General features: G+C 39.2%; 1 protein-coding gene across 2 annotated transcripts in view; it reads left to right on the forward strand.

The window, feature by feature from the left end:
- TTLL7 (tubulin tyrosine ligase like 7) overlaps nt 1-20,429 on the forward strand; it is a 189,728-nt gene that overhangs the window by 127,824 nt on the left and 41,475 nt on the right. For both annotated transcript variants that reach the window (XM_069094609.1, XM_069094610.1), the window contains 3 exons: nt 6,353-6,488; nt 9,632-9,718; nt 15,951-16,146. In XM_069094609.1, coding sequence (XP_068950710.1) covers nt 6,353-6,488; nt 9,632-9,718; nt 15,951-16,146 — 419 coding nt within the window. The remainder of the gene's footprint in view (nt 1-6,352; nt 6,489-9,631; nt 9,719-15,950; nt 16,147-20,429) is intronic.

Genomic DNA, 20,429 nt, shown 5'->3' on the forward strand with positions numbered 1-20,429 from the left:
AGTTGGAAGTCTTCAGGCAGAGGCTGAATGGTCACCCATGTAGTGGGATCATGGAGAAGGAACAAGCATTTATTTAGCATTTAGTATGTGCTTTACAAATATGATCTCATTGGATCCTCACAACAACCCTGGGGAAAAGGTGCTGTTGTTATTTCTTCTTTACAGATGAGGAAACTGAGGCAGGCACAGGTTAAGTGACTTGCTCAGGGTCACACAGCTAGTAAGCATCTGATGCTGGATTTGAATTGAGGCCTTCCTGACTCCAGGCTCAGCACCCCATCCACTGCACCAACCTCTGGGCCCTAGAGGAAAGTTCACACTTCAAGTTGCTTGTCCCTGCTCCCCTTGAAGTCTTTGCCAACTCTGATATTCTTTGATTTCCAGCCAGTAGCCTGGGTTGATTCACACAGGTGGTTTATAGATTCTTTTGCATAGTTTCCAATATACAGTAGCAGGCTTGCTTGAGGACTTTTGAAGTTATTTACACTTTTGTGTTGAGTTAAAAATTTTTCCTAGGTAACCATAAATATAAAATAGCACCAACTTCCTTTTGTCCTTGAGTGTGTCTGCTGAAAATATAATGAATAAAACTGGCCTTATTATAACTCATTGAGATTCCGGTTCTGCTGCTTAATGACAGTGTGGCCTTGAAGAGCACCTTGGTCTTGGCCTCAGTTCCTTCCTCAGCAAAGTGAGACAGTTGGCCTCTCTGACCATCCCAGGTCCATGCTGATTCTGAGCACACATCCCTGTTTCTGTTTCTGATAGGGGGATAGGTTGGCGGCAGTGTTGTCACAGTGGAGGGAGCTCTGATCTTGAAGTCAGAAGATTTTGGGTCACCTTTTTTTACCTCCAGTACTTGCTAGCTGTGTGTCCGTAAACACACATAAATAACATCTCTCTTGGGCTTCATTTTACCCCACTCTGTAATGTGGCTTATAATGCCTAGAGTGCCTGTGGTGCAGGGCTATTGTGAGAATCAAGCAGGAGGATGTCTGCAGAGTGCTTTGGGATCCTTAAAATACTATATAAATGTCAGCTGTTACCATTGCCACTGAACACAATCTGCTCTGACCAACGTGGAGAGCCAGTGGTATTTTGAAGTACTCAGGAGTCTCTGTGGGCAGCTGCCTTCTATAACCCAGGTTTGTGAAGGCCGATAAAGGCAGCAGCCTTTGTGTTGTTGCTAGGATGCATTCTGTAATTGCCAGATACCGAGTTTCACACCGTGCCCTAAAGCAATTCTGGATGTGTTCAGTAAGTAGAGCTGTGCATTTACTGGCCCAGAAAGTCTTCTACCTGGGTCTTCACCACATGTAAACCGTGGGCCCAGGATTTCTACTTAGGAGACACTTACAGAGATGGATGCATTGTGAATCCATGATGGAAAGACACAATTAGCTTTTAGATTTTCTGTGTTGATTTCCTGTTGCTTTTGATTTTGTTTTTAGTTTTCTATCAGGTAGGTATGGAATGTTGCACTATTATAACTTCCTTTTAAAATAAGCAGCAAGCATTTTCTATAATGATAATGTATTTTAATAAATATACAACATTATTATATAAAAATAATACCTTCCATGTTAACAAGTTTTTGTTTTAATGGGCAAAATATAGCAGAGAAGTGAGCAATTGTTCATTGAATTCAGTGTAGATAACCAAGCTAGGTAATATGAAGCAACCACTCCACTTCTTATAATTAATGTTGATTCATCACCTGGGTCCTCACAACCTTCTGCTGCTTGGTTCTGTTACTCTCCCTTTTGTTACAGATAAAACTCTCTTATCCCCAACTGTTTTGTCACTTCTTCCATTTCCTGACCTCTTCCAGCCTCTTCCTGAAGACATCCAGGAATGGGGGATTCCTACTACTTCCAAAAGCAGTCAATTCTACATTTGTACAAAATCGACTGCTTTGTAATTTCTACCTGTTACTCTTGAGTTTTACCTTCTGTTGCCACAATAGGCCTTCACGTACTTAAAGATAGATACCTTTTTATGGAGGAAAAAATATCTTAAAGATAATCTTATTGTCCTTTCTGTTTTTTTTTCATCTTTCTCTCCAGGGCCTAGCATGGTGCCTTCCTTACACAGAGTTGGAGCTTCATGTATGCTTGAATTGAATTGGATTGCCAACCTGTTGTTATCCCTTCCAGTTATCTCCAAGTCCTTTGCAAATACAGTGTCATTTTTTGGAGGGAGGGCAGCAGCAGTTAGGGAGGAATTAGGAAAGTCTTTGTGTAGCAATGAGTTTTGTAGGAAACAGCATTTTAACAGGTGGAGAAGATAGAGAATGAAGAGTTGAGAAAAACACAGAGGTTGCCATCCTGAGTGCCTGGAAGGATGGTGGAGCCCTTGGTAGAAAGAAGAGGGGTAGGCTGGGAGTGGTGTGGGAGAAAGACAATGCGTGACATCTTGGCCATGTTGAGTTTGAAGTATGGTAGAGATGTGGTCCTGGAGCTCAGGAGAAAGACTAGGGCTGGATATATAGATCGGAGAGGCATCTACATAGAAAGATAAGGGGAATAAAAGAAGGCCCAGATCAAAGCCTCGTGGTGTACTCGTGTTTAGGAAGGATTATCTCGATGTTGAACCACCAAAGGAAGCTCAGAAGAGAGTCTGGGGAGGGAGAGACCTGAGAGAGAGCAGCATCATGAAAACTGATGGAGAGGAGAGGATCTGTGAGGCAAGGAGGGTGATGAATGCCACATGCTAGACTGGTTAGGAAGGAGTAAGTCAAAGGAATAAGATTCGGTGATTAGGAAGATCATTGATAATTTTGGAGAAGGCAGTCTTGGTTGAGTAAGGCTGAAATCCAGATTGCAGAAGGTTGATGAAAGGAGCAAGAGGAGAGAAAATCAAGGAAATCCTTTTAGGGTTTAGACAGCTCTTTCTAGGATGCTAGCTGTGAAAAGAAGAGATAGAGAGATTGTAGCTTGAGGGGATGGCAGGAGCTAGTGTTTTTTAGGAGGATGGAGTCCCATTGTGTGTGTGTGTGTGTGTGTGTGTGTGTGTGTGAATAGTAGAGAGAAAGGATTACTGAAACAGGTCCAGTTTGATGGAAAAGATGAGAGGGAATGGCATAAAAGCAGTGTGTATCAGGGTTGGTTCTTGGTGAAAAGGGTCACTCCTTTGTGAGAGGCTGAAGTGAAGGAGGAGAGAATGGGTGATTGTGTCAGGGGTTTTGAAATGTAGAGACAAGTTTCATCTCCTTTCTTATTACTCTAGTTTTCTGTTTCCATCTCTACTTTTCCACTAGACTGATTTTGGAAATTAAATGGCCTTTTCCTCAGCCTTCATTTTCTTTGATTTCTCTTTTACAGTTAATATGATGACCACCTACCTCTTCTTTTTTGAAGTTCTTCCCCTGCTCCCCACCTCTTTAACTGTTCTTACTAAAATTCATATTTTGGGACACAGTAAACCTTGCCTTGCTTTACAAATTTCTGGTCCAGTTTCCTGGTTATTTCCATGGCTCCACAGGCTTCTCTTAGAGAGCTTATCTGCTCTTGGGGTTCCATCTGATGTTTCTGTGCTCAGAAAATGCTATCATTTTCACCAATTCTGACCTCATACTTGATCTCAGATTCCATATTCACAACCATTTACACAGCATCTCTTAAGTACCTGATTGCCAGTTATCATGTTAAGCTCTCCTCCAATTTCTTTTCTTCTATTGATTATAATAAGTGCCATTTATAGAGAACTTGAGGGATTGCAAAGTGCTTTGGAAACATCATGTTATTCTCAGGTAGAGATTATGATGATGCTCATTTTATAGATGAGGAAACGGAGGCAGCCAGAGGTAAAGTTACGTGGCCAGGTTCAGTCAATCAGTAAATATTAAGTGCCTGCTGTTTACCAGGCACTCTGCCAAGTGCTAGGGATATACAATGAATCAGAAGAAAGCCCCTGCCCTCAAGAAGCTTGCATTCTAACGGGTGAGAAAACGTGCAAACAAGCTGTATACAGAATAAATAGAAAATAATTAAGAGAGGGAAGGCAGTGGAATTAAGAGAGGTTGGGAAAGGCTTCTTGTAAAAGATGGGTTATTAGCTGAGACTTAAAAGAAGCCTCGGAGGTCAGTAGTCACAATGGAGGAGGAACAGGATGCCAGGCAGAAGGGACAGTCAGAGAAGATGCCTGGAGCCAAGAGATGAAGTGTGTTGATTATGAAACTGTGAGGATACCATTGTCACAGAATCAAAGAGTACATGATGAGGAATAAAGTGTGAGGGTACTGGGAAGGTAAGAAGGGGCTAAGACTAGGTTATGAAATATTTTAAATGACAAAGATATCATTTTGCATGTGTTCCTGGAGGCAAGAGGAAGCCACTGGAGTAGTTTATTGACTGGAGGATGGGGAGGTGACATGGGCAGACCTGTGCAGCTTGTACACACAGGTTCACACAGCTAGTACGTGTCTGAGGGAGAATTTGAACTCAGGTCTTCCTGACTCCAAGTCCAGTATTCTTGCCCATGGTGGCACTTAGCTGCCTGTGATTGAATTGATGGTTTCATTATTTTGGTCTCAATAACATAGCAGTCATATGTAACTCCTCCCTGACCACCATCACCAGTAATTTGGTCACTGGCCAGATCTGGACTCTTTTTTCATGAGATCTTCTCTCCATCATCCTGCAGTATTAGTATAGGACCTAATCAATTCATTCTGATTGCTGTCTCTCACCTTCAGTCCACTTAGCACATTTTGGTGCTGTTCATCTCCTCAGCATCTCTCACACTTCTTTTCTAGAGCTGAAAGTAGTTCAGCATTACCTCTTTGGTGAGGTCATAGGCTCGAGATTGAGATCTGGAGTGGACCTTACAGGTCGTCTGGTTCAGCCACATTTATTTTATGAATGAGAAATCAGGGCACCGAGAGGTTTGGTGTCTTGCCCAGAGATAGCACAGCTAGTAAAGGTCTGGGGCTGGTTTTGGACTTGGCTCTTGGGGACTCTGTGTCCAGTACTCGGTCCATTATTCCAAGCATCCTCCATGTTCAAGGCATTCTAGTCTGGGTCCAGTTTGCCTGGCCAGTCTGTTTTCTGTTTTCCTACACAAATGGACTCATCTAAACAGGTCTTTTTTGTTTTCCTCTAAAAATGTGCTTCTCTTCACCTCTGTGTCTTTGCTCATGTGATTCTCCTTCCTTTCTGACTCCCCTCTGTGACTCTAAATCCCATGTTTCCTTCGAGGCCAATTTCAAGCTCCACTTTCATGTAAAAGTTTCTCTAACTAATTAATTAGCCTAGATTAAATTCTTTTGTCTCTAAATCCCCTCGAATCTGCCCGGCACATAGTAGGGCCTTGATAAATGTTTGTGGGCTTGACCATTTACTGCTTGATTATTTAGTTTTAAATTATTCTTTGGTTCTTTTATGTATCTGTATTCAGGCCTTTTCTTGCCATCCCTGTTGCCGTCACCCTTTTTAGACGTTGCATAATTGTGGTTTTGTCCTATTTACCTCCCTCTGAGCTTCTGCCTCATCTTCATTTTGTATGGTTAATTCTTTTGCATGCTCATGCTACCTAACCCAGTTAATGCATCCCTGTTGGCACCAGTCTGTATTGTATGCCAGAAAATCCATGCCACTCTGACAAGAATTATGAGCTTGATCATAAGAGAATAAAGAAGCCTTAGATGGGGCTTGCCATCTATTTTAAAAGGATGGGCTGATAGAGACTATGAATTATGACTCATTCTCAGTGAAGCCTCCTAAAGGGGGTTGTTTTTTAATTTTTTCCCTGAAATTATCTGTATTATGATCTTGGATCGCCAGTCATCCTGTCTGTGAAGAAGATCCAGGCTCAGCTTATTATTGTTATCAAGAGCTCATATCATAATATTGTGGAAAGTAATGGTGAGAACAGTGCAAAAGTACCCAAAAGAGATGGTCTCTGTTCCTTAATTGTTTAAAATAGCTTATTTCCCCAGGTTGACTGGTAACCATTCACTGCCTTTGAAAGCACTGAGGAACAAATCTTTTTCAAAACTATTCTTTGCAGCTGAGCCAGAAATTTAGAATAACAAATAAGTAACGGTATTACTTTGGTGTCATGTTTTTCCCAAAACTGATAACAAATCTCCTAACAGTCTTATTTTTCCTTCTCTTCTTTTATAAATCCTTTATGATTCTCTTGCATAAGAAGTTGAGGCAGTTGATGAACATTTCAAACAGGTTGGGCATTTTAGTAGATCCTGAATGTTTTTAATTAAAGGATTGCTAGTTAAAAATGTATTGTTTTTCATTGAATTACAGTGTTGGATGGTAATTCTCCAGGTACTATTTCAGTGTCTATATAATAGAAGGAGGCTTCTTTTTAGCATGTCTGTCTGCTATTGTTGCAGGCGAATTTATCCTCCTGAAGACAAATCATTACTTGAAAAATATGAGCATTTATTGGCCACTGCCTTTCAGACATTTCTTTCGGGAAGAGCATCTTTATTTCAGCGAGAATTGAATAATCCTTTAAAAAGAATGAAGGTAAGACTGTGTCTTCTTTAAATACGACCGACAAATGAAGCCAAGTAAAACCTTATAAGGTACTGTTATTCTCATATATTTCTCATCTAGCAAGACATCTCTCAAACTCTTTTACTTTAAAAAGGAAATGTGTCAGAACTTTTATTGACCAAGGATTGGGGCCACAATTTTTATTGTTGCCAAAGGAGAGAATTCATACATTGTAATTAAGCACACCAAAATAAACACCATACGCCTATTAGAAGTGGATGTTGGTCATTTTCTTTTCAGACTCAAACACATACCCACTCACATGCAAAAATGACAGTCTTGATGTGCTCTGATGATACTTCATTGAGAATTTCTATATCCCTGACACTAGCGTCATTTGTAACTTAATATTTTTTTTCTTCATTTCACTGCCCTCCTATGATCTCAACTTTAATTTTCTTTATTTAAATGAAGAAAAATAGAAAACAAATTTCTACGTTTTTGGTGAAGTCCTTAAGCACCCTTGTTTTTGTTTGGAATTTTTTATTCTTTTTTCACCCCCTCACCTGACCACAGGAGCCAGATAGTTTAGGGAAGCTTGTACATTTTGTTGGTAAAGCCACATTTGTGTGAAACCTGGGGAATCAGCCATTATCTGGTTATTTTTGCCCTAAGGTTAATCCGTGCTTGATCTGTCAGGATGAACACCTGAGTGTAGGGAACATGTCCTTTTCTTTAATTGGGACTTCCCTGATGTAGCTCCTTGACTATTACCTTTATGCCTTAGAAACCTGTGCTAAATTACCTCATTGATTGGCTTCAGAGTCCACCTTTCTTGGAGGCCCAGAAGAGGTCTTTAAACTGAAATGAGTATGTGTCATCCGTGGTTTTAAGAAGTTTCTAATTGTTTGTCTTTACTGCTCAAACTGTGCTCACATTAACACTTAGTACTCCTGAAACCAGGCTGAGGAATGATTTATTCCATAACTCCCTTTAAGTTGAAGTGATTATAGAAAATGAGTGAAATCACCAGATTGTAGAATTGGACAATTACTGTAATATCGGTATTTGCATTTTAGTGAGCATAAACAAATGTGTGTGCACACACATACCCCCTACATTTTGATTTAAAAAAAATTAGCTTAAACATGGCATAAATTTACTAGAATATAAAACCGTTAAAAATCAGACTTGAAGGTCTCAGAATTTGAATGATGACAGTGAATGTTATATTCCCTGTTTCCAGTTCACATTCTGATAATTTTTATTCAGTCTTAAAGGAAAAGTAAGACCACATCACAAAATTCACAGAAGCACTTCTTACCTCAGGGATTTTTTCAGCAATTTGAATTATTTAATAAGGTTGTATCACATAAAAATATTAATAAAACAAAAGAGCATTTTCTCTCTGATGCTACCTGTAGTTCTGGGCAAGTCATTTAACGCCGCCCCCCCACTTCAGTTTCTTTACCTATAAAATGAGGGTGCCTTCAGATGACATCTGTGCGTCAGTGATCTTATGATTTCCATTTTGCTGACCTTCCTTCATAGAGGTCACACTGCTGATCCCCACGAGCACTTTGAGACATGCTTTTATTTTAGCTTTTTTTTAACTTTTTAAAAACAGTGGTCGTATGTTTAGTGATGAGCCTTCTGCCCATTCTCTTGGTTCATTCTCCAGTGAGCAGCATTTGTTAAACAACTGGTACATATCTGAGATAAAATAGGATGCCTCGAACAGAGTTTTTCCTCCATGTCAAATTCCTGTCCTGTAGAAGATTGGCATGGTCTCATTAATTTTATTTTTTAAAAATTGGAAAGTGCTTTTAAAAACTGGTTATCACGTGATTTTACTAATATATATATATAATAGTGTCTGTTTGGGCACAGTTAGAGGAGGAGATGTGGAACTTCATACTTGAAGATGGAGAGAAATAAAAGGCTATTTCAATTTTTAACCCCCCATCAGGGCTATCAGAGCTTTTTGTTTTCATATCCATCATCCACAAAAAAAGTATTTTTAAAATCTAGAGTAGTTGGCATAGATTTTATTTTTGAGAAAGATGCATGCCTTGGAGGAGAAAGAAAGGGTATGAGCGAGAGCAGGAGCTTAGAAATTGCACTAAAGAAAAGTTCATTTTAAAGTCTCCCCCTCCCCCGCCAAAGTACTCTGGAGCCTTTCTCTATTCTTTGCCATGGGGGTCATCCTGCACATGAAACTTTCTAACAAGTCCCCTGCGCATTTTGATAATCCAGTCTTCCTGAATGGGGTACCAAGACCCCATTGTTCTACACCAGAGTAGTACTCTCCATAGCAAATCAATTTTTTAAAAAAAATAGTGAAGTTCTGTTGTAATTAGTGTGGGTCAAAGAAATAACTCACAGAACAACCGATCAGCCTCTCTTGGTGTAGATAACTCAAAGACTGTTACTGTTGCTCTGCTGTGCCCAGCCTGCACCTGGTTGTATGTTCTGATGATTTTTCCTCCTGTCTTCAGAGAATATCACATTGGAGAACGTTACAGAAGCTGGAGTATTGGAACACAGTGCAGAAGACTCTCAATCCACTTATGGGCTGGTCTTACTATCACTAAAAATGAAAGCATTTCATGGAGTTGCTAAAGATGCTATTGAAAATTTGAAAAAGCAAAACTGTTTAGCTCAGGTGTGCTAGTTAGCCCAGGACCTGAGGTTAGCCTGGCATGAAGAAAAGCCACTAGACCAGCAAGAATCTGCAGGCTGTTGAGGCTTACTGCCATCTGATGGGATCTCTATTGTAAAAAAAATTAGTTTATGAAAAATGTCACCTGGAAAAATGAGGGTGGACGGCCAGGTTTTTGTTTTATGGGGTTTTTTTCCTAAAAAAATTTAATAAAATTATTGGGCTGATTTAATTAATTGAAGTAAACGTATGTTTTAAATAGAGTGCCATTTAGAAGATGATGATTCTCCCAACCTCTTAATCCACTGTGTAACATATTTCAAATGTATGCAGGCTCTGGTTCCAAATTTTAGCAAAATGTTGTTCACCTGTAGGCTTCTAGGGTCTTTCTATGCCTTTTTCTATAGCACAAGTCATCAGGTTGAGTAAATCGTTTCATAAATTCTTGCCAGTGTCATGATTGAGGTATATTCCTCAATTAATGAATGATTAATTCAATTCACATTTTTAGGAGGAAGATATTTTGGACCTTTTGGAACAGTGTGAAATAGATGATGAAAAATTAATGGGAAAAACTTCCAGACCACGAGGACCTAAGGTACGTTCTCTTATGCCTTGGGTTAAAAGTCGATGCTGCTAAATTGTTATTTCCCCTACCAGGTTTGCCACAGTTAGCATGACACCATCAGACTGGGCCGTAAGATGAGGAATATTGAGTCAATGGCCAGTGCAGGAGACAGTGACAGCTGCCTAAGTGTTGTTTTGGGCCGTGCATATGGGATGACATAGGAGCATAGGCTTTTTCCTTCAGTTCCTCTTCTTGCCTTAACTTCTTGTCAGACCTGACTAGGTCAGTCAGTAACAACATATAAGTAGGCATCTTGGTATAGACATTTCTTTCCCTACTGTTTTTCTTTCCCATCTCAGGTCATAAAATCACTGAAATGATGTTCCAAATGGTGTCCCAGAAATCTGAGTTGCTTTAAGTACAAATGTACATGTTTGGGACATGATTCTATGTGTGTGTGTATGTGTGCGTGCATATGTATACACTTACATACACATATACACACATATACTATATATATACACATATGTGCTTATATATGTATATATTTGCAATATAACATTATATCCAATAAAAACCATTTATTAAGCACCTACTATGTACCAGACATCGTGCTAAGTGCTGGGGATACAGCTAGTAAAAATAAGGCAGTCCTTGTCCTCAAGGAGCCTGTAATCTAATGGAGGGAGATGGCAGGAAAGTCGGAGGTGGTAAGGGAATACCAGGGAGCGTCTTGTTCCGTGGAGCAGCAGATGCAGGGTGGCATGATCTGAGAGTCCTGTTTTTGCCCTTTGCAAAGGTAGGTATTGGGAGGAATTCGGTACTTCACCCCTTCAGTCAGAAGAAAGGAGGAGGCGTCAGTCATAGAATATACTGTGTATTATTAAAGCATATCCTTATGTAATTTGATTTATTATAGTATAGAATTATACATAACGTGTATAGCAATATAATTATAAATCTACCATATTGTTATACTATATAATTATATCATGTATTATATATTACATACACACATACATACATAAATACACAGTCAGAGAAGGTATCCCAAATGTGCTTTTTGTTAATAAATTTTTTAAAAAGGAAAAGAAAAGAAGGCTAAATAATAGTTTTTGAGGGAAGTTGTAGAAATGATTCATAGGTGATTTTATACCCACATACATACACACATTCATGAATACATGCATAAATATGTTTATATGTATATGCATATACATACACACATACAAGGTGTCCCTAAGTATATTTTCCATTACAGTACTACATATATACTCACATGTGTGTCTGTGTGTATATATGTATATTATATATACACAAACAGAAGACAGAGGGAGAAGATACCTAGGATTGTGAGCAGTAGAAAGAAAAATTGATGAATGAAATTATTATAGGGAAAGAGGGGGAAACATCATGAAAGATTAGAGACTTTTGATATCACATACTGTTTTTCTAAGCCACATGCTTGCTACAGACACCTTTAAATTAATGCTTTCTGACCTAAGAAACTCTCCCCTGAATTGACATTATTGAAGACTTTTGTGGATGAATTCCTACAGGAAGAAATGGAATTGAGTCTGCAATACACTGGTGAAAAAGAATTCACTCCATGGGAATTTTTGAAACTTTAAGATCCACCCCAAGTTTGACATCCTGTCACTGATAACTCTACAAAGCATTTTCCAGTCTTCACTTGAAGCTCTGGTTACACTCAATTATATTACTTTATCTTCCTTAACATTGTATCGTGTACTGTTCTGTATTTATTTCATCTTAAATCTTTGGGGAAAAAAATAAGATGCAAAGCCATGTATCTCATTTCTTAACACAGTGCTGTGCAAGTCATGGGCATAAAATCATCAAGCCTCTGAATTTGAAAGGATTTCAAAGGACATATAATCCAATCCATACTCACCTCTGAGTAATTTCTGCAACTCCAAATATGTTCATTTAGCCTTCCCTTTTTTCTTTCTTAAAATTTATTTTCTATTTTCAGTTAACAAGTATTACCTCTCTTCTATTTTCCCCATACATTGGGAAAAAAAAACATGCAAAATATATATCATCATATTTATAATGGCTCTTTGTGGTGGCAAAGAACTGGAAACTAAGGGGGTATGCATCAGTTGGGGAACAGATGAGCAAATTATGGCATAGAAATTAAGCAAAATATTATTGTGTAGAAGAAATGATGAAAAGGATGTTTTCAGAGAAACCTGGAAAAGCTTTTTGAACTGATGCAGGGTGAAGTGAGTAGAACCAGGAGGACAACTTATCCATACTTCTAACTCCTAAAGATATCTGGTGAGAGGAAATCCAATGCTTAATGAAACATCTTATTGTACAGCTTTAACTGATGAGAAGTTTCTTCTGACATTCGTCCTAAATGGAACTCTCTGAAACTTCTGCTATTTCTTCTTGGTTCCTGGTTCTACCTTTTAGCCTCCTTCCATTGAATGACAGCCTTTCACATAACTTGAAGACATTTATCCAGTTCCTCAGCTCCCATTAACTCCCAAGTCATGATCTCAACTTCTCTTACCATCGTGGTCACCTGACTCTGGAGATTTTCCAGCTGATCACTGTCCTTTATGAAATATAAAACACAGAACTAACCCCAGCCCTCTAGCACTTTTATGACCAGAATAGGGCGAAATGTGAGATTGTTACCTTCTTTCTTCTGGACTATTCAGAGTAACACCACATTAATTTTTCTTGTAAACTCTTTCTCATTGAGCTTCCTCCACAGAGCACATCGATACCAACTTCTGTATTAACTGATCCCTTTCCCTTCTTGTATTTGTGAATATTATTTATGACTAAGTGATTAGGGTTATTTTTCTTACTGATTGGGGTGTTTTTGAAACCTGGACCTGTCACTCAGTTTCCTGTCTCTCTCAGCTTTGTGGCATCCTCACCTTTGTTAAAGATACCATCTGTACCTTTATCTGAACCCTTGATAAGGATGCTGAATGTTACAGGGCCAAACACAAAGCCCTGAAGAGATCAACCAGAGACTCCTTCCATGCTGACATGTCTGTCTGTGACATCTTTTAGGATCCAGTCATTTGACCAGTTCTGAATATGTAACACAGTGTCATTTTGCTCACTTCTCTCTTTTCAACCTTTTCTATCACAACCCAATAAGGGACTTAACTGCTTTGCTAAAATCTAGGTAAACTAAATCTATAGCAGTCCCCTGATCTACCAGCCTAGGAACTCTGCCAAAAAAAGAAAATGAGGTTCATCTGTAATGAACTGTTCTTGATGAAGCCGTGTTGGCTCTTGTGATCACCATTTCCTTTTCTAAATGTTAACCAATTGTCCCCTTACTAACTCAATGCACTTGTTCAACTGGAATAGGACAATTATTTTTGTTAATGGGAAAGAGCAGCATTTCAAGTTATTGAGATTGGTATTTCAGAAGTTTACATTTGAAGTATATTTTTTCAGTAGCTTGTTGCTTCTAATCTATGTTGTTACCCATAGACCTTGGAAGGAAGAGAGTTCTAAAGCATCCTTTTGTTCTGAAAGTGACTTTGCCATTTGTAAACTATTGAACTGATGGCTGTGATGGTTTGGAAAGGAGAATTATGTCTGAAACTACTGGAGCCAATTTTTATAAAGTCAAGGTTGAATGGAGCTTTTACTAGGAGAGGTGATCTGATCAATTTCCATGTGTTAGACTGAGAATTATTGTCTAGCAAGATGGAAAACGAAGTGTACAATTTATGTATAGCTTCTATTGTCTTTAGGTGATATGCTGTATGTAGTTTGTGCCCTTATGACTTATCACTCCATTGTTACTGTTTCAACAATACTGTGTTGGCTTATGTCTCACTTGAATCTATGGTTGGTCCGTTGGACCAGATTATACAAATGTGATGAAGGCTTATCCATTCATTTATCTTTATTCATGAAAGGTCTGAGTAGCATGTGTGCCATTCAAGAACTTTGAAATTGGTATTATATCTTAAAGATTAGGTAAAGTTTAATTACATTAATAAGTCTGCCAAGGACATCTAGTTCTTCTTAAGGGACACTATTGAAACATGTCTTCTTGGTCTCATAAGCTAAATTCTGTTCATACTAATCCATTTCCTGCACATAGATTTCTTCATAATGCTAAAATGTTTGACAAATGTGTTCAGTGTCAATATTCATTCAGAAGCTACTTGAGTACCTGCTATATACAAGGTACAATACTAGACGCTTAGGAAGATGGCAAGGACATATAAGAGATGGCTCCTGCCCCTAAGAAGTTTACAGTTTAGTGAGGAAGATAAGATACATATACAGATAAATATAAGTTAGAGAATTATATGATCTCATATGATCAGTGTTACAAGTGAAGTACGATGAGAGTCAGAAGGAAACCCCACTGCATGTTGGGAGGACATCAGAGAAGGTTTCATGGAAGGGCCATCTTTGAGTTAACTATAGAGAGATGTTGGATTTCCAGAGGGTAGAGGTGATTAAAAAAAAGTTATAGGGGACAGAAAGAGCACAGAAGTATAGGAAAGCAGAGAACATTTTCAAGGAGTGAATTCATCTGAGCTGAATGATTTTTTAATAGACGACTTCAATATTGTTGGTGCCTGGCTACATTTAAACCATATCTTATAAAAAGAAGCTAGCGCTGCAAAGTATTAGGGCAATTTCCCCTTCCTATAGCCTTTGGAGTAAAACTTCAAAAAGATCAGCCTTCACATTGCTTGGATGGCTTCTTCATCTTGCTCAGCCAGAATGGACAGTCAATATTTCAGTGGACCCTCAAGATACCCAATAATTTTGTCATAGATTATGCTTACATTACAATGACTTCCTTTTTTACTTAACATAGAGTGGCTACTGTTGGCACATAGCTGTAGTAATCATTCCCATTATTAACTGGAGACATATGGTGTGTGTGGTAAACAATCCTTGAAATACCTAAGTTGCAAATACATCTTATTCTAGGCTGGGCATGTTCTTCTGAAGTAACGCCTTTCCTAATCCCCACTTCTCTATTCTATCACCTGGAATTGTTGAAAATAAGTCCTACAAGAGGATTAGAAACAGGTGGCCCTCAGCAGAGGGCCTACAACGTGATAACATTACATTTGGAATTCGTCCTAATACATCCTTCAACATGATTCCTTCTTTCAAAAACAAAAAAAACACACATGTTAATTTCCACATTATATGCTTCATTTATTCTGTAGCACAGGGAAAGGGAAGTGGGATTACTTCACTAGGTAAGAGCATCTGTGTTAGAGTTAGGCATTGTCTGACAAAAGACCCATGAAACGTTACCAAACTGAAGATTGGGTAATATTTTTAAAATGTAGTTGTATTTCTTAGCTTTTAAAAAATAACAATAAGTTAAATGTATTGAGTTATTTTCTTGATGTACATACACTAAAGGGACCAGATCTCTTGTTTTTGGTTTTATAAGCAGTAAAACTGAGAAAATTGTATTGAAGACAAAAGCCCTAAGTGCCACCCCACTGTGTTTATAGCAGCTTTCTCAGGTGCTTCTTTTTGAAACCTAGGTGTGTATGTGTGTGTGATTGCTTAAGTATTGCTAATTAATGATGTCATAGGGGTGCATATCTTTGAGCATATGGTTGAGAATCTGTCCTGCATCATGCAGAACAGAACTATTTCCATCTCCCAGAGTTATACTTTTTGTCTCAGAAGTTGTTTCCTTTGCCTTGGTCCTTCTCACCTTTGATTTTAGTCACTCAACTCTCTTCATCCTGAGGCTTTGACTGCTGTTCATAAATGACACTTCATCTAAAATCTCAAATACAGAGTGATTGAAAATAGCCCTTTGGGTTGGGATCATCAGGTGAGAGGGTGAACGTGGAAGCCATGTGGGACAGTGGAAGGATTACAGAGGACTGAAGACTTCATATACTCTGAACTGCAGTTCAGAGCCTACCTCTGATACTTGCTGTCTTTGCTGCCCTGGGCATCATTCTCCTTTCTGGCCCTCAGGATATGCATCTATAAGATGAGGGGGTTGGACCAGAATGGTGTCAGAGATCCGTAGCGTCTCTGGTTCTCCCCAGTCAATCCCATGGCCCTTGGACCTTTCTCAGAACAGTCATTAGACTTTTTGTCAAGTGATTTATGACGTCTATGAGTGCTCTTGGGATCCTAAACTAGTTCTGTCGCTTTCACAGAAAAGGTAGAGTTCAGATGACCAGCTTGTTGTGTGTCGTGCATTTGTTCTAACTTTTAATGAGTTGATACTGTTGTAATATTTTTCTTTTAGCCTCTGCAGTCCATGCCTGAAAGTGCACAGATATTGAAAAAGCAAAAGAACTATAGTAGTGAAAGCAGTTACGAGAGCACTGAGGAGTCCTCTGGATCTGAAGGGACTGAGCGGGAAGACTTCTCGGGCACACTTGGCGAGAAGAAAGTCACCTATGATTTTGATGCCTGCAAGTGGAAATTTACTCCACAGCCCAGTAAGTAGATTAGTTTTAGCTTAAGAAAGAGCCACTGAGTTGAAGACTTTATCTATTTATTGCTTTTTGGAGAGGGGAAGGTAGGGCAATTGGGATTAAGTGATTTACCCAAGGTCACATGGTTAGTTTTGTGTTAAGTCTCTGAGGCCAGATTTGAACTCAGGTTCTCCTGACTCCAGGGCTGGTGCTCTGTTCACTGTGCCACCTAGCTGCCCCGAGTTGGAGACTTTAAAAAGTAAAAGAAAACCCTCCACCTCCCACCCCCATCAGAGGGGAGTAGAGAGAACAGTTGTTCTTAATGGCAGGAGATGTGGACCCACCTCTGGCCCTGTGAAGACCCTGTGAATACATGAGGCCTTGGTCTCCTTCTTTGTCAATCCCCTCCAAGATCTCTTGGAGATCCTCCTCAGATAATGAATTTTTAGGTTCAAAAGTCTGGTTTTGTTGTGAGTGGACCATTGATGAGGTAAGGGTCCTTGTTTGAAAGGGGTATTTTTGATCCAGTCTGGCCTGTGCTGGTGTCTGGGAATTGATTTGCTGACCATACTCACCTAGCCACCCACGCATCTTCTCTAACCCCATAGCGCTCCTTCTTCCGTCTGCCCCATCATCAGTCTGCTTTCTCCTACATGCATTTTCTCATGGCTTCTAGGTATGCTTACCTACACATTCATGACAAATGCTGGTCCTCAGCAGAAATGAGAGGTTGTAGACAGTTTGGTGGCTCTGCCATCTTGATTCCTATGATCTCTCTTGGATGGTTTTCCTGTGTTCAGGATTTTTTCTGACCCCTTCCTTCCTATCAGAAGTTATCCACTCTATTTCAAGACTTGTTAAGGTGGCTAGCTGCTTATCTGAACACCCTGGAGCTGCATGGCCAATAACAGTTGGGTGTAGTGCTTCCCCAAGATAATATTGGCATTAATCCAAAGGACTGAGTGATGTGAGTATCGGGCACAACGGCAGGACGAGGAGAGGAAATCCCATGGTCAGAGATCTTTTCGTTGGCCTTCAGAAGAGACCAAGACTATGTAAATAATTTCCTATTCTTCCTCTGTTTAAAGTTAACCCTGTGCGTAAGGATGGGTGTTGTGGGTTCTCCCCTTCAACATTTTTTGTTCATTCAGTAATTATTTGTGGTTTGGAGGCCATTTAGTCCTTTGTTTCTTAGAGTGATCCTGGATACTTTCTATGACTTGTCTCTTCCAGGAAGTTTGTTTGATACTGTTTCTTCCTTTATGTTTTGGGAACAGAGACTCCTCTACCCACAACTAATCAATCTCTCCTTCCTCCCCCCTGCCCCAGATAATACTATCTACTCCATAGTAACATTGACTGATGGGGAAGAGATGTGGATGAAAAAAGGCCAGTGCAAAAATTATTGGTTCAGGAACAACCTCCGAGACAATGTAATGTTATCTCAGACCAAGAAGCTTGTAAACTGTGGCCAGACAAATGGGTATATTAAAATATAATATGGGTTTTGTTTTTCGTGTCTTCTCAGTATAATTCTTCTCTTTTGGAGACTCTCCCAATATATGTTTTCTCCCGCTGTTAATCACATTTTCTTTTATGATACTTGGAAAATATAGCAAAGGATATCTCCTTATTTTATGCTTTGTCTTTACTATATCTAACCTGAAGACCGTGGTAAACAAGCTTCTTTACTTTCTGTCAGGAATGAATGCAAATGGCTGATAGAAAACCATCTGATCTGTAGCTAACTATGTGTGTTTAATGGAGCCAGTTGAAGGAGTTTAGACTTACTATATTTATATCCTCCCTACACCTGCCTTAGAATATACTGTGTACTGATAGAAGAGGGTCATAGAAAAGAACTATTTAAGTAGTTTTTCATCATTTTTCAATTTGCATATACAAATTCCACTTCTGATGAGTTGGTTCAACCAAATATTGATATATATTCTTAGCACACATATCCGTGTATCTTCTGAGGGTAGGGCTACTGCCCTTCCCCACCCCCACCTCCAAGTCTTGCACAGGCACATGCCCAGTAAGCTTGTCCAGAGGAAACTTTTTCTTTTCGGGGTACATGCGCAGTGTAATCAGGAGAATGTCAGCTGTTTGAGGTGGGGAATTTTTCTCTTTATTTTCCCATTGCCTAGCAGTACCTTGTAGGTGGTAGACACTTAAGGTTGTATGGGAACAAATCAGTCAAGCAACTTGCCCAGAGAGAAGAAGTATTGTTAACTGTAGCTGGTATCACATGTGAATGGGGAGTCTCAAATGCAGAGAAGCCATTGTTATGCCTCTCATCTCGCATAGCTTTTTTCCGTACAATCAAAACTTTACCATAAAGACAAATTCTTAGAGTTAAAAGGGATATTGTAGGCCACGATGTCCACTCATACCTGGAAAGCAATTGATATTCCAGTACACCTAAGCCCCTCCAGTGCAGTCCGCTCCACTTTGGCTTAGCCTTCATTGTTAAGTTTTTCCTAATAGCAGACCTAGATTTACTTCTCTGCACCTTTTCCCTTGGGAGAACAGCCAGAACAAGCCTAATCCCTCTTCCCCTTGAAGGTATTTCAAATACTTGATGAACTCTGAGCCTTCTCAGGATAAATAGCATTCCTTCTTTCAACTGGAGCCTCTTATGGCATGGATTGTGTTCCCTTCATCATGATGGTTTCCTTACTCTGGGTGTTCTCCAGCCATCAGTACCCATCCTTGATCTATGCTACTGAGAATGGAATGTAGTACTACAGATATTTATGTGATCATCACAAAATGTCCAGTGGGATTATCACCTCTTTCTCTTGGAATCTGAACCTCTTAGTGAGGAGCTAAGAGCTCATTAGATTTTTGACTATAGCATATTTTTGACCATAGCCTATGGTTGACACATATCACACTTGTCCATTAAAATCCCCAAATATTTCTCATATAAACGGCTATCCAGTCATGTCTCCCCCATCTTATATTTGTGAAACTGAACTTTTTGAGTGAAGAATTAGATTTTATGTTTATCTGTATTGAATTTCCTCATGGGTTTAAGTCTTATTTCTGAAACCTACTGGTTATGTGACCGTTTGGGGGGGGGGGGATAATCCCATTTTACCAATGAGGAATTTAAGCCTAAGAGAGGTTAAGTGACTTGTTTAGGATATCTCACACATACCTAGTAAGTGTGTCATGCAGGATTTGTACTCTGGCTTCCAGTGAGTTAGCTCTCCCTTAGAACTTGTGTTATCTACATGTTTGATGAGTGTTTCTTCTCTGTCCTTATGCAGGTCACTAATAAAAGTCCCAGTCACTTTCCATTCATCACTCCTTTTCCAAGTTAACATGGCACCATTGATGGCTTCTCTGAGTGTTGCTTTTCAGCTAGTTCCAAAATCTGCCAAATGGTATGAGTGTCAAGTTCATGTTTCAATTTTTTTACACAAGAATGGCACAAAAGATTTAAGCGCTTTGCTAAAATGGCTATAAACTGCATTGCTGCATGCTTCTGATCTAACAATTTAGTCATGGCACTGCTGAAAAAGGAAAATCAGACTTAAATATCTCTGCCTTCTCTCTGTTAGTTATCACCATCCCATTCATCCTAGACAGCAGCCATAGCCCTTCTTTGAACATCCTCTTTTCTCCCTTACAGCAGAGTGCTAAAAAACAACAGAAAAAAAACCCACATCTTGAGTTATCCTTAACTTCCTTCTAATTTCAGCTTTGAGTTTTAGCAGTCTCTTTTGATGGGCCCTGCCTCCATCTTTTATGCATATATATTTTTTTCATTTTTCAAATGCTTTATTAACTTCTTATTTACATCATTTTTGCCAGATTTTGGGTTACAAATTTTCTCCCCATTTTTCCCCTACCCACCGCCCCAAAATTGCAGTCTCACAGGATATCCCCGCCTCCAATCTGTTCTCTCCCATATCTTCTCCTATACCCCCTTCAGATTTTCCAGTAGGGCATGGTGGATCTCTATGCCCCTGTGCCTGTATATCTTATTTCCTAGTTACATGTAAAATAGTATTAATAATAGTATATTATATATATATATTTTTTTTAAACATTTGATTTTAAAACTTTGAATTCCAGATTCATTCCCTTCCTCCCTTGTCACCCACCCTTACTGGAAAGATAAGCAGTTTAGTATAGGTTGTACATGTAGCTAATGTAAAACATTAACATAGTAGATATAATGTAAAAGACTGACTATATTTCCATCCCTCCTATCTCACCTTCCACTTGTTCTATTCTCTACTTTGAACCCATCCCTTTTCAAAAGTGTGTGCTTCCAACTTCCCTCCCCCCCC

This window comes from Petaurus breviceps, unplaced genomic scaffold (genome assembly GCF_028583685.1).
Source record: "Petaurus breviceps papuanus isolate PSGF00001 unplaced genomic scaffold, PetGlider_PUasm1.0 220, whole genome shotgun sequence".
In the NCBI taxonomy this organism is placed as follows: domain Eukaryota; kingdom Metazoa; phylum Chordata; class Mammalia; order Diprotodontia; family Petauridae; genus Petaurus; species Petaurus breviceps.